General features: G+C 48.1%; 1 protein-coding gene across 1 annotated transcript; it reads left to right on the top strand.

Annotated features, from left to right (window-relative positions):
- Window positions 1–5,246: 5,246 nt before the first annotated feature.
- RIPPLY1 (ripply transcriptional repressor 1) lies at window positions 5,247–7,732 on the top strand (the record flags this gene model as incomplete). The annotated part of the gene is made up of 4 exons (XM_030304746.1): window positions 5,247–5,392; window positions 6,301–6,376; window positions 6,980–7,044; window positions 7,594–7,732. Coding segments are annotated over exons 1-4 (426 nt in total), but the record flags the coding sequence as incomplete, so codon positions are not given.
- Window positions 7,733–14,431: the final 6,699 nt, after the last annotated feature.

Genomic DNA, 14,431 nt, shown 5'->3' with positions numbered 1-14,431 from the left:
CCCTGCCAGGATTACATTTCCCCCTCTCTCTGCCGACTTAAGCCTAGCCCAGCTCAATCCTGCCCCCTCCTTTGTGAGATCTCCCTGGCATTACCCATTCTCCTGACCTCTGTTACTCCCCAGTGAGACTAGACCCATTCTGAGAGCAAGGACTGTGATATGAACAGCACTAAATGAATCACAGAATAACTGTTGTCCCCTCAGTGCCAGTTTTGTGACTATTACCCACAGCAAGAAATACATTTTGCAGCATGGCATAGTACTTGTGTTTGTGTATCTTTAAATCTTGATCTCCATCTACATATGGCTAAAGCAAAAAGTTTTACAGAACAATATACATCCTTACTACATGTGATCCACTCTTCTACTTGCTGTTCATTCATTTGGTTAAATGCTGTTTGCAACCCACTACACTGATTTTAAGTCCTGACATTGGTTGTGACCCACAGTGTTCTCCATGATAAACTCTACACAGGGTCAGATTAAGACCTTCAGAGGCCCTGAACTCTGAAAAGCTTAGGAGGGAAGGACTATGGTGTGTTTAGAGAGAGGAGGTCAAGTCAAGGGGAGCCACAGTGGAGGGTGCATGGAAGGCACTGGGGGCAGAAGCCTGGAGAAGCAGGCTGAGCTTAGGAAGCAAAGGTCTTCAACTGCCACACAAAGAATTCTGGACATTTCCTTTAGGTAGCTGGGAATAACTGGAAGTTTTCCAGGGCAAGAGGAGTATACTCAGGTCTGTGGTTTAGAAAGATCACTGGGGGGGCGCCTGGGTGGCGCAGTCGGTTAAGCGTCCGACTTCAGCCAGGTCACGATCTCGCGGTCCGTGAGTTCGAGCCCCGCGTCGGGCTCTGGGCTGATGGCTCAGAGCCTGGAGCCTGTTTCCGATTCTGTGTCTCCCTCTCTCTCTGCCCCTCCCCCGTTCATGCTCTGTCTCTCTCTGTCCCAAAAATAAATAAACGTTGAAAAAAAAAAAAATTTAGAAAGATCACTGGGGTAGCTGTGGGGAGGATGGATTGGAAGGGCCAAGTCAAGGACAGGGGAACCAACTTGGAAGCTGTTCCAGGCATCCAGGTGAGAAAGCACGGATGAGGCCATAATCAAAGAAACAATGAAGAGCATGGGGAGCACAAGGGGGACAGATGTGAGAAAATGGCTGAGGTTTTAGCTTCAATTACCTGGGCAATATGATGCTGGTTACTGAGGTAGGTACAGAGGAGGTTTTGGGGGGAGAAAATATTCTCAAGTTTTGATTCATTCAACAAACAATGGGACTGACATAGAGAAACTAGCATTTTATTTTGCCAAGTTGGAACATTAAAGAAAACGCTAATATCTACCATTGTTATAATTTCAAAAAAAAATATTTTGCTCCCTCCAAGAATAGGAAAGGCCTAATCTCAGAATAAAGTCTTTTATAACTGATTACGTTTAGATTATTGAAAAACTCTACTTTGGATGTTTTTCCCATTTTGCTGTGACCCATTGGAAATATCACTGTGTATCACCCTAATTTGGGGACGGTAACTGACAACCACAGATCTGGGAATGGGCAGAGGAAAGGAGGTCAGCAACTGAGATCAAGAAGAGTGGTTCCAGAAGTAGGCAGAAAACAAGACAGTAATCATGGAGGCCAACAGAGGAAGGAGGGTTGAAGAAATGAGGACTTGGCCAACAATGTCTTTTGCCACCCAATGTTCAAAAAGATCACTGGATTTGACAATTAGGAGGTTATTTGGTGACCTTTAGTAGTGCCCATTCACTAGGAAGATGGGGTGAGGGCCCAACTGCAGTAGGTTGAGGTACATATGAGAAGTAGGGGAAAGTGGCAGTCTACAGGCTCTCCTTTCAACACATTTGACAGTGATGGAAATAGAGGAGAGAAGGAGGGAGGGAGGCAGGAGAGAAAAAGAGAGAGAGAACATGTTAGAGAAACAAGGGAACACGTCTGGGGAGGGAGGGGCCTTATTTTGGGGGGATAAAAAAGACCTCCATTTTGTAATCAGAAGGAAACGAGCTGGTATAAAGAAGCTGAATTTTCCTGAAGAGAAGGGCACAACGTCTAGAGGAAGGGCCCAAAGAAAGAAGGTGGATGAGGCCAAGGCCCAGGTAAAGGGATTAGCCTTTAACGAGAGGGGCACCTTGCCCCCTGAGAAGGGAGGGCTGGAGGGGAAGGAAGTTGGAGAGGCAGGCCAATTTTGGGGGGGTTGGGCAGGGCACTGAGTTAATTCATGCTTGAAGGCTTCTGTTTTCTCAGGGAAGTAGGAGGAGAGGGGTGGGGCAGGAACATGGGAGTTGAAGGAAGTTTGGAATGTAGCCCAGGGAAATGTGGAGGCTGGAGCTGGGGCTTGACAGAGGACCATGCTGGAGGGTGGCTGAGCGGTACCAGGGCCCAGCTGAGGTTAGTTGAGTCCGTCTTCCCCTGTGCAGCCTTTGTCTCCCTCCCTAAGCTGTAAGCACTTTGAGGCAGTATCCTCAGCACTTTCCTCTTTCTAGACCATTCCTTTGCCAGGCAATGCCCAGTGCCATGTAGCCCAGAGGAAGCACCCAGCCCTCTCAGCAGAGCCTGGCAAAGCACTGACAAAACCCAGAAATATTAAGGGAAACAGTGGTAGAATCATAATCACCCTGACAAGAAGTTATTCATTTTGGTCATTCCCACCCCTTTCCTTGCCACCCTGCTGGCCATCTCACTCCTGTTCTGTGCTGACTGCAGAGGGAAACAGCCAGGCTCCCACTTTTGCCCAGCGACACTTGCAGGTCTTAAATCCTTCAGGCTGGGGAGAGCCCAACAAGGGGGCGAGTGGCTTCATCTCCCATGAGCTGAATGGGGTAGGTGGTGGCCATTTTTAGGAGGTAGCAGGACAACCATTGTGTGTGGAGAACAAAAGGCCACACAGACACACCTAAAGGCTAATGGGACTCCAGGAGAGCATGCTGGGAGTTGGTATGAGGGGAACCCTGAGGCCTGCTCACAGGAGTGAAGGGGCTAGACAGCCAGTGGTGAAGGACAGTGAGGGAATAAACACAGGTTCAAGGTCAGAGGTAGCATGATAGGTGGCATGGCTGAGAAATGTCTACCTCTTCTCCCTTGACCTCTTCCCTCCTGCCTATTTTCACAGACCATGGCCACCTAGAGGTCAAAAAAATTTCAGGGAGTGACAACAGGTCTGCTTCTTTCTCCTTCACATGCCATGTCCTTCCAGCCCTTTCTTCCACCTGGCTCCTCCTCTTAGCTTCATCCCTCAGTTGAGCCAGCGAAGCAATCCAAGCAAACTTTCATCTTCCAGAGGCACATTTAGTGAGAACTGTGACAGACTGATAGAAACTTGGGCTCCCAGCAGCCCTCCTTTTCCCCTCTCCAGGATCCAGGATCCAGGTTGCACTTACACAATTCGGGGACACAGAGCTTATAATAAACCTCTGTTTATTGAGGGCTGGGACAGTGCCAGGCCCTTGGGTTAGGTGGTGGCTGCACTATTAGAATGTTTTTCCTTTGATGGAGCCAAAATGTGTCTGCCTGTAGCTTCAACCATGAGCTTCAGCCTTGCCCTCTGAAGTCACACAGAACAAGTGTTATTTGCCCAAGTGTGTTCTCTCCTGCAGAGAAGCACTACTTTCTTTCTTTTTTATTCTCATGTGTCTTGATTTTTTACTACCCAAAGAGCATCAGATCCTGTGGAACTTTTTAGGAAGTTCAGGAAAGCATAAAGAAAGAAGTAAAAATCCCCCATAGTCTTACTCGCAGAAGCAACCCCAGTAACCTTCTCTCAGCTTTCTAAAGTGAGGCATTTGTTTCTAATTTTCCTTTGCTACAAAGCACAGAGTGGCCTTGGGGTTTGAAATGGGGTGGGGGTAGGAGGCAGGGGAGCAGAGAAAAGAGGGGCCCTTGAATAAAACTATTCATACTATTTTGGTATCTGATTTCTCTCCCCCCAACTTTCTGTGTTGATAATTATACTTCTAGAACATGATTGTGAGTGCCTGCTTAGTATTCGGTTGCAAAGACTTACCCTAATTAATCTAACTGGTTTCCTGTTATGGGGCATAGAGGTTGTTTCAAAGTTTTTGGATGATTACAAACCTGACTGTGACGAATATCCAAGAGGCTGAATCCATGCCGGTGCTGGACACTGAGCTCTGGAGGAATATTTTCGGGACTTCTACAGCACAAGGAGCCCGCCAGTAGTTGTAACTGGAAGCTTTCTGGCAAAGGCCCAGAAGACTGGCTAAGGCCAAGGACTGTGCTGGAACCGCCAAGCTTGCCTCTGGATCAGTACCCATCTACCCAGGCCCTGTCACAGAGTGTTCAGGCTGGCAGGGCCCTTTGAGGCCACTGGACCCACACCCTGCACCTTCCTCTCACATGTGAGGGAACCGAGGCCCCTGGGCCAGGGATGGTTCTTCAGCAGCTTAATGGCCAGGCAGAACCCTGCCTCCCAGCCCCCCTCCCACTAGCATGCTGGCTCCTGATGCTGAGTTCTGAAATTTGGAATCTGACGTGAAGCCCTGAAATGCTGCCCACACACCTTTACCGGACCACTTACTGCTGAGGCTGGAGAGGAGACTCAGGCACTTTTGCAAATGAACTGACCCATAAAGCAAAGGGCATGGAAGGAAGATTTGAGTCTCACTCCACAGGCAACTGGACCTGCTCCATCCAGAACCTCCTTTTTTCCTAACCCAGGTGGTATGCTTAATGGCAGGCACCCCATGTCAGGTCCACTTGGCAAATCTCTTTGGGGTTTGAGCCGAAGTGACGTGTGAGTCCCTCACTCTCCTCAGCCAGGTCAGCTGGCCCTTCTTGTTGGGAACCGGCTTTGACAAAGGCCTGTCTATCCAGCCCTCTGAGTCTGACAACTTTCTGTGGTTCTGGGTGCTAATGAGCTTCCCTCCTTTCCCCCCTCTGGCCTTGCTACTGCCTGGGGAATTTGCACAAATGGTGTGTGATTTGGCCCTTTTGTGTTTTCCTTTCTGACTTGGAGGTAAAGAAAATCCCTCACCCCCCATTGACTCTCTGTTTATTCAACTGGGAGAGCTTTCACACCCAGGGACCCAGCTCCCCCTCTCTGAGCTCCCATTCTAAATCTTCATCCCTCCTCCCAGGTCCCCCAGCCCTGCACTTCCCTGAATAATTTATGAGTCTAAGAAGGCCTTATAAAAGGGTCTCCAAGGAAAGGCCAGAAGAATGCAAGAGGTTCTGAGAAATAGGAGCCCCTACAGCTTGCCTGGCTTCCAATCCCCTAAGGATGGACTCTTCTGTTCCTGCTGCTGCCCCTGTCCCAGCCCTGGCCCTGGTCCTAGCTCCAGCCCTCCCGCAGGCCCCCCAGGCACTCCCTGGCCTATTAAGTCCATCACCACTTGCTTCCAGACAGCATGTAGGTGGCAGTGAAAGGTAAGTGGAACTTGGCCTTTAGCAACCTGAACTCAGGTTTAATGGGGTCATGGGGGAGGAAAAAAATGAAATGTCCAGGATGCCCCTGCTTTCCATGGAGGAGTAAGGCAAAGCCTCACAGCCCTCAGAGACTGCCCCTTCCAGATCTCAAGCTGAAATACCTCAACTGGCTTCCCACCTCACTCATCCCTCTAGGTGGCAAAAAGGGACTTGGGGACAGTGGGCATTGCCAAAGCTGAAAGCCAAGCAGCCAGGGCCTCATGGGCCAAGTTCCTCAGTCCACTGAGGAGCACAGGGGAGACTGCCATGAAGCCTGAGTTTAATCTGACCCAGGCTGAAGAGGGGGTAAAAGAGGACCAGACACCCAAGAAGCCTTTGACTGGGCGACTGTCTCCTTCTGACCACACCATGAGATCTCCATTTGCTTTTTTTCTGACCTCTGGAAGTCCAGCAGGGAAGCAGTGGGCTCAGGAATATTTCAGACCCCTTTCCCCAGCCCAAGAAGATGGTAGGACTCTGAGCTCTACTTTTTGGAACAGGAGGTGGAGGCAAGATATTTTCCACATTCCTCCAAACATTTAACATTCCAAGAAACATTTAGTGACATGCCTAGTGTGTACCAGGCATTGTACTGGGTGTTGGGGATTCAGACATCATCAAACATAAATCTGCCCCTAAGAAGCTCAAAGGTGAGTAAAAATAATTATGAAACGACATGACAAAAGCAATGATCACATTGTTCAAGCAGGGAGGAGGGCCCCTGACCTGGGCCTGGGGTCCTCAGGAAAGGTTTCCTGGAGTAGATGGCATCTGAGCCAAGTTTTCGGGAAGCCTCTTTTGTTATCTCAGGGATTTCCAGGCTCCAATTTCCTTCCTCCACTGTTTGAGCTCCTCCTTCTTTGTCCTAGAGGAGTTTGCCTTTGGAGGCCCTGGCTGTCCTCTACAAATGACCCACCAACGGAGGTGAGGAAACTCATAGACTCGGTGAGTTTGAGCCCCCGTTACACATGGTCACATGCATATGCGGCCACGTGTATTCACATTGACCAGATCCCTTTCCAGAGAGCCCTTGACCTTGGTCCAGGGCTGTGGATGTGGGATAGCATCTCCACAGACTTGTGCACGTTTGATTCTGGCTCTGGAAGGCAGACCCAAGGTTTCCATGGCAATTTGAAAGATGAAGAGACAGTGCCCAGAGAGGGGAGGGACTTGGGCAGACCCTACAGATAGTCTGTGGTAGAGCTGGTGCTAGAATCCTGGTCTCCTGGCACCTAACCCTAGTGCTCTTCCCCCAAACCCATCTCCAAATCTTTGCTGCTCAGTAGAACTCTGTCTCCTGGACAGTCTCCAAACAACACAGGTATTAGAACAGGGGCAGAAAAGCAAACAACCCCCAGGATTCTGTGCCCTTGTTTTACAACCAACACCAGGACACAACTCTTGCTGTGGGGCAGGAAAAGGCTGCTCCCAGGGATGTCTAAGGTTTCTTCTAGATTATCTTACCTGTAGGTTTGTGACCTCTGATACAGAGGAGGCAGTTGTCTGGCCACGTACTTTGACCCACATGCTAGCTTTTGCTTTGGACAGGCTACTGGTGGGGCAACAGGTGCCAAAGTCACCAAGGCTAACTCCGAGTTCCATCACCCTGTCAGGTAAGCTTCTGGCGCCAAGCTCGGAAATTGATGTAGATCCATTAGCTCTTTAAATCCTCACAACATCCCTGTGAAGCAGGAGTGGGGAGGCAATGCCACTATCTCTTTCATAGACCAGGAAACTGAAGCCCAGAGTGGTTAAGGGAATTGGCCAAGGTTGCCTTCCCTGCAGGCACTGTCAATGACCCCTAAGAATGAGCCCCTATGGACAGCGTCAGTGAAGAAAGCCTTCGTAGGACATGGAGGACACAGGGCTAAGTAATTCTTGGCTAGAAGACCTTCTGAAGTGGGGGGTGGGGGTAGGATCTGTGTCAGAGTTGTCAGGTGCTGGGGCAGGGGCTCCCCACAGCTATAGGCCCACCAGACATTACCTTCCTGCCTGGGGTCAATTTGTAACAATCTAGAAGGTTCTGTTACAATGCTTGCTTTCTTCTTTTCCCTTTCACCTCATTAATGCAGGTAGGGGAAGGAGTATAGGGCTTGGATTCCTTCTTGGCCTGTATATGAGACCTGTAGAAGTTAGGGACCATATTTCTTCTCTGTCCACAGGTTCTTCTGGCCTAAATCCCACTCTTTTGACTACCTGTACAGTGATGGGGAGATTCTGCTGCAGAACTTCCCTGTCCAGGCCACCATCAATCTATATGAGGACTCAAACAGTGAAGAGGAGGAGGAAGAGGAGGAGGAGGAGGAGGGGGAAAAGGACAAAGAAGAGGAGAAAAAAGAGAAGGCAGATGAAAAGGGGCTGGAAGAGTGTGTGAGGGCACCACACATAGCCACAGCTCATCCTCCTTCCCCACTCTTGATGTGCCCAAACTGAACCGGTCAGAGTCTGATTGGGGTTTAGTATGCTTGGCAAGCCTCTACAGCATCAGTTTGACAGGAATCTCCGGATATAGCCCTCTGTATTGAAAGTTGGGTTCTTGAGTCAACAGGTCACTCTGGCTATATTCAACTGGCCTATGAACATAGACCTTGGGCACCTCATTGTCTGTGTTGCTGTTGTGTTGAGAAGGTCCAAGGAGTTCTAGGGGAAGACTTGCTTTCCGAAGTCCCCTGGAAGCAGATCAAGACAACGCATGCCCATGTGGAGAGGAACAGTTACTCTTTGGTGGCGGGGGGAATCTTTGACTCCCCAGCATTCCAGCTGGCCACAGAGTCCTGTCTCCCCACAGAAAGCCTGACATCTGGCTTCACCTCCAGGGATACAACCATCAGATACAAGTAAAGTTGAGGCACCTCTCTGATGGGCCTTGCAGGAAAGGAAAGGGGCATCTAGAAAATCAGCTTGCTTTGAGGGCCTCCCTCCATTTTGCCTGCTATCGATTGGGGTTTGTGTGTTGGTATGAAATGAATCAGGAGAAAAATAAACTAGATGATGTGTGCTCTTTTCCTGGAACTGTGATTTCTTAACTGAACTATGCCCATGTTGTGAAGCCACAGGCAGAGGGTCAGAGAACAGCTCAAGGCCAATTCATTGCCTTACCTGAGGTCAGTTGACAGATTTTACTCCATGGGAATATAGGGCCAGGGACCCAGCATGGGGCCAGACTCTCTCTGTCAACTTGTGAAATCAGTTAGGCTTGATTAAACTTCAAAGGCAGCTTAGGAAAGTAGCAAAAAGGCCCCCCAAAAAGCAGCTTGAAAGTTTGGAGGATGGCTGAGGGGAAGAGTGAGAGGTACAGCCTCAGTTGAGCTTTGGAGATAAGCATATGCCTGTTTTGGGAGGGGATCAGAGGGTTACTAACCCCCTGTCAACTTTATCTCCTCGATTCCCTTTGTATCTACCACAGTTCAGGTCTTCATGCCTCTCCTGCCTCAATTACGCCAACTAATGTTCTTGCCTCTGGCGGGTCCCTTTGCAATTTACCCTCCAGGGTAATTACCATGGCCACCAGGTCACACCATGTTGTGCCCCTGTGTAAAACCTTACCATGGCTCTTCCCTGACTCCCCAACAGTTGGATTTATCCTTTTTTTTTTTATTTTGATCACAGACGCTCTTGAGAATCTAGGGCTTCTCTATTCATATATTCACAAACCAAGCCCTTAATTTGATATTCTAGGCTGTTCAACAGCCTGGTTCTTGCCTGTCTCTTCAGACTCATCTCTTGACAGTTGAAGCCTATGCTATCTGTCCTTGAACATATCATGCTTTCTAACACCATTTATGACTTTAAGCCACTGTCTGGAATGCCTCAACACTTTTGTATGTCTGTAAGCTCCCATTCATCCAATAGGACTAGCTCAGACACGTTCCTGTGAGGAGCCTCCTTACACCTTCCAGTCCAGGTTGGACGTCCCCATATATTCAGTACCTCCTCTGCCATAGCATCTGCCTCTCTTCCTATGCAGTAAGATGGGGCTGTGTTTGATAACCCCTTTTGACTTTATCACACAGCATGCTGCCTGGCACAAAGGACATACATACCCAGGAAATGTTGAAGGAAAAAGATTCTCAGGTCTTCTTAAAGAACTGCCTCTGTCCCTCCACTTGCTAGTTTCCCATATCTTTGTTTAGCTACAAACAGGGCGAGGGAACGTCATCTGACTCCAGAACAAAATGCTGGCCATATCTCCTCCTCCTTCCACTTAAGAAAGGCTGCTTCAGTTCTGAGCCCTAGCTGGGAAGTGCCTGACCTTGGACAGACTTTGAGCAGGCCACCAAACACACATTGGTGCCATCTATTGGTCAAGATTTAACCTATTTCCTTAATGAAGGCCACCAGACAGTTGACCTTTGACCACTGTAGTTCTTTTAGTCCATCCTGTTTCTACTTATAAGTAAAGCAGAAACTACCATGTGCTAGCTGTATGACTTTGGGCAAGTGACTTATCCACTCACAGCCTCAGTATCCTCATCTGTCAAATGGAGAAAGTAATACTTCCTCTTAGGGGTTGTTGTGAGGATTCAAAGAGACAATAGATGTAACGTATTTAGCACAGCCCTGGCACATAGTAACAGCACTCAGTAAATGATGGTAGTCATCACAATCATAGCTGTAGTAGTGATTACTATTAATTTTATAACAGACATGAGCTTATCTGTAGAGTCGGCTAATGACTGCTTTACTCAACTAATGGATAATTTATCCTGATCCATGTGATCTCTCTGGCACCATTTGGTTTACCAGTAGAAGAATCTTTGTGATTTTTTTTTTTTTAAAGAGGTAAAATGTGGCTTCCTGGGCCACTCTCTACAGGTTTCTGGCCCCTTTTTCGTAGAACAGAGGTTTCAAAACTTATTTTTTGTGCTTTAGCAGGAACACCCTTCTTTTGAATGGAATGCAGAAGCCCAATATACAAACCAAATGAAGAGGGAGTTGCCCTGGTAGAAGGCACAATAGCTGATGCAGAATTCATACCCTGCTGTCCTCTCTCCTGTAAACTAACTCTCTCCACCCCTCTGTGAGGCACCTTCGGGAATCCCTAGACTGTTGGGAAGATGGTTTGGAGACTGGTGTCCCAAGGGTTAAAACAAGATTGATTTGAAGCCGAAGGCGGATTAGTATTTTAACATGTCCAGTGTTCCATTTAAAACCCTTGTTTTGGGTCCTAAGCTCCCAGCATTTCATAGCTCAAAAATTGCTTGAGTCCTTGTGCCATAGGTTGTAGGCATTTAAAATCCTTGGAATCCCAATATCCTTGGTTTTAGGGTATTATATAGCATAGAATTACAAATCCCTAAATCCCCAGGGGCTTAAAGACCCTAAAGCCCTTGGAGCACTAATTCTTAACTCAGAATGAGCTCCTGTCACTTTTTCTCCCCTCCTCCTCCTTACTGCACATGTGCTATTGGTCAGTGGCAGACATTTTATCTACCTTTCTTCCCAGTCCCCTGCCCTTGAAATGGCTTCCAACCTCCCTCCCCACACATGGTTGCTAAGTGATTGGAATTCACTGTTATGACTGAGAGCCCAGTGTGAATTACTTTGTCATGGGTGTATCCAGTACTTGTGGCAACTTCAAATCCGGTACACAAACTCAGGAGACAGCTCTCTGTGCAAAACTCAGAGTCTTTCCTCCAGCTCTCTCAGTTGGCCCATCCTAGTGCCCTATACTTCTTCACTCCAGCACTAATGCCTCCCATTTCCCCCACTCAAGAGCAACTGAAAGAGGGCACATCAGTTGAGTGTGAGGCTACATCTGAGCTGGGCTTTGAAGGATGGGCCCAGGCAAACAAGGAGGACGAACACTTTCCAGAAAGAGGCAGCTTTATGACTTCCTTCATTAAATAAATATTGAGCACCTACTCTGTGCCATACATTAATATTATAATGACTAAGGGCATGGGCTTTGGAGGCAGGTGTACCTGTGTTCAAATCCCATATCTGGAGGCAGTGTACCTGTGTTCAGGTTCCCATATCTGCCAAATGCTGGCTCTATCCATAGGCCCACTCCACTCATGTGTCAACTCAGCTGTCAGCTCTCTGCTTATTTTCCTCTGTCTCTAGGCAAAGAAAGCCCTCTTCTCTACCCAGGTGGGTACTACCAACCCCCATCTCTCCCCTCCCCCCACAATTGAACCTGTGTGGTAATAGTGGGCAGTTTGTCTCCTTTCTGCTTCAGGCCCCTGTTTCAAAATTGTTGCCAGTCATAATCCCAAACAAGGTTGTTAGGTGGCTGAGTTCCCTGTTTTGGCCTGTCAGGAGCCTGGTGTCTGTTACTGTGTTTTTGTTCACTCCCAGGTGGGAAGGCTTGTAGCAACCTCCATGCAAGCACAGAAACCCAGGTACAAAACCGTGGCAAAGAGGTCAGGTGCCTGGGTGGCTCTGTTGGTTAAGCATCAGATTCTTGGTCTTAGCTCAGGTCATGATCTCACAGTTTGTGAGTTTGAGCCCTATATTGGACTCTGCACTGGCTGTGTGGAGCCTGCTTAGAATTTTCTCTCTCTCTCTCTCTCTCTGACCCTCCCCTGTTCACTCTCCCTCTCTCTGTCTCCTTCTCAAAATAATAAATAAACATTAACAAAAAAGAAAAACCCTGGGAAAGAGTGAGTACTCAGTAAGTGGTAGTCACCACACTCTTTGCCAGATACTTGCTATTTGTATTATTACACCCAAGATCTCCTATGGCACTATAATCACAATAATCCTAGGAGATAAGCACAGTTATTATGCCCATTTATGCATGAGAAAAACTAAGAGCAAGGTTTTTGTACCTGGGTTCGTGTGCTTGCATGGAGGTTGAGACTTGCCAGCAGGAAGTAAGCCAAAAACACAGTAGGCAACACCAGGTTCCTGACAGGGCAGAATAGGGAACTCAGGCCACCATTTTACACCAGGCGGTTAGGGAGGAAAGAAGACAAACTACCTATTAGATAACCATGCAGGCATAGTTGGGGGTAGGTGGGTAGGTGGGTTAGGGGTAGGTTTCCCCTCTGGATAGGGAAAGTGCCTTCTTCCACCACTAAGCTAGCCCTGTCCAGAAGGGACAAGGCAATGGGGTGGCTAGGAGGATAAGAGTCACACAGCTGATAATTATTGAATTCTTATTATGGACTGGGCACATGGCTAGGAACCTTACAAGGATTAACTCATTTCATATAACAACCCCGAGGGATGGGTACAGTTAGGAAAACTGAGCCTTTGAGTGATTTAAAAAAAAAAACAAAAACTTGCCCCAAATCACACCACTGGTAATCCACAGCACTTTCTAAGTACCAGCCACTTTACATGTATTATCTCATTTAATCATTACAACAATCCTAAATTATAAGTACTAGCATAGATGAGGAAACTGAGGCTCAGAAAGATTAAGGAATCTGCTCAAGGTAACACAATTCATAAACGGCTGAGCCAGTTTTTGAGTGATTACAATACTTGTCCCAGGTCACCCCAGTGATAAGCAGCAGGACCAGGGTTCACCTCTGTCTCATTCCAGAACACTGTGCTTTCAGGAGATGAAATCTACAGGCTTGGTGAAGGATTAAATCTGTGGGAGGGCAGGAAGAGAAAAAGTTTCAGTTCTGGCTGGAGAGAAGTGAGTCAGAGGTTAGGAGTAATTCTGGGCCAGGAAAAACTGACAGATGCTGAAAGATGTCACCGAGGGAGGGACGTTGGGGGCCTCCTCCCGGGCAGTGGCAGGTTCCCACAGAAGCTGGGCTTCTTCGGGCACAGGGCTACCAGGGGTCAGGGGCTAATGAGGGACTTCTGTTCCTGCCCCGTAGTGCTGTGTGGCCTCTGAGTGGAATAGGCCCCTGCTGGGCATGCTTCTTTCTGGCTGAAGAGTCTGGGCCCAGAGGGAGGAAGTACCAGTGGCCAAGGTGGTGCGCCGGGCACTGAGCTAGGCACCACACATGCTTTATCCCGAACAAGGTTCACCAAACCCCAGCAGGGTAGGTGGTGCTATCTTCATATTCACAAGAAAGTGGCTCAGAGAAGTTGACAGCCAGGACGTTGGGAAGCTGAGGGGACAGCCTGGGCAATGTAGCTACAGAGTCCTGGCTCCTACTAGGCTCCTCCTACCCTTTACTGATTTCCCTAGAGAAGTCATGCAAGTGCCGTAAGGGCACACACAGCTCACCTGCTCTCCTGGGCTATACATGGAAGAGAATTTCAACTACTGTGCAAAGGCATTTCTATTCCCATCACGGGGGACACCGGGGCTTGGGGCCAAGTGTAAATTAAAAGGGAACTGAAGGAAAGTGTAAGAACAAGCTGGAGTCAGGCTCTGGGCTCTTCCCGAAGTCTTCCACCCCTGGGGGAGAGAACAGCCAGCTCCCCCCAAGGCCCCAGCAAGTTACCTGGGATCTAGTAACAGCAGGAGAAGCACTGCCCCCTAGTGGTTGACGTCTAGCCTGAGCCTGGACCTTTCGCACTAGGATACCGAGGCCCACCTACCCAGAGGATTCTACAGTCAGCAATTCAGAACATGGTGGTTATGGGGACAGGCTCTGGAGTCTCACTGGACCTGGGTTCAAGTACTGGTTCTCTTCCTTGCTAGCTAAGTGACCATGGGAAAAATAGCACATTAGTCTTTAAGCCTGTTTCTTCATCTGTAAGATAAAGATAATACTAATTTCACAGGGTTACTGTAAGGATTAAATGAGATAATACATGTAAAGGACTTAGCAGAGTACATGGCACATTGTAGATGTGAGATACAATGATATATATAGCACTGTTATTTTTTAACTCCTCCCTGCCATCTTAACTCCTCAAGCATTGTTCTTTTCTGACACATCTTACCATCTTAGCAGTTTCATCTTTGACTCTTCTTGACTTCTCTATCTTGCTGTATTTGATCCTGGATACCCCCAGGTACACTGTCTTGCCCCAAGGTAGGCACTGTCAAGACACTCACCTAAAGCTTGTGTGCAAGACCTGGACGAAGACACGTGTTTTCTTCCATGTATACTTTTTTTTAAAATTTTTTGACATTTACTT

Source organism: Lynx canadensis, chromosome X (assembly GCF_007474595.2).
Source record: "Lynx canadensis isolate LIC74 chromosome X, mLynCan4.pri.v2, whole genome shotgun sequence".
Classification (NCBI taxonomy): domain Eukaryota; kingdom Metazoa; phylum Chordata; class Mammalia; order Carnivora; family Felidae; genus Lynx; species Lynx canadensis.
Note: the sequence above shows the minus strand (reverse complement) of the source record. Positions and strands in the feature narration are given on the sequence as shown.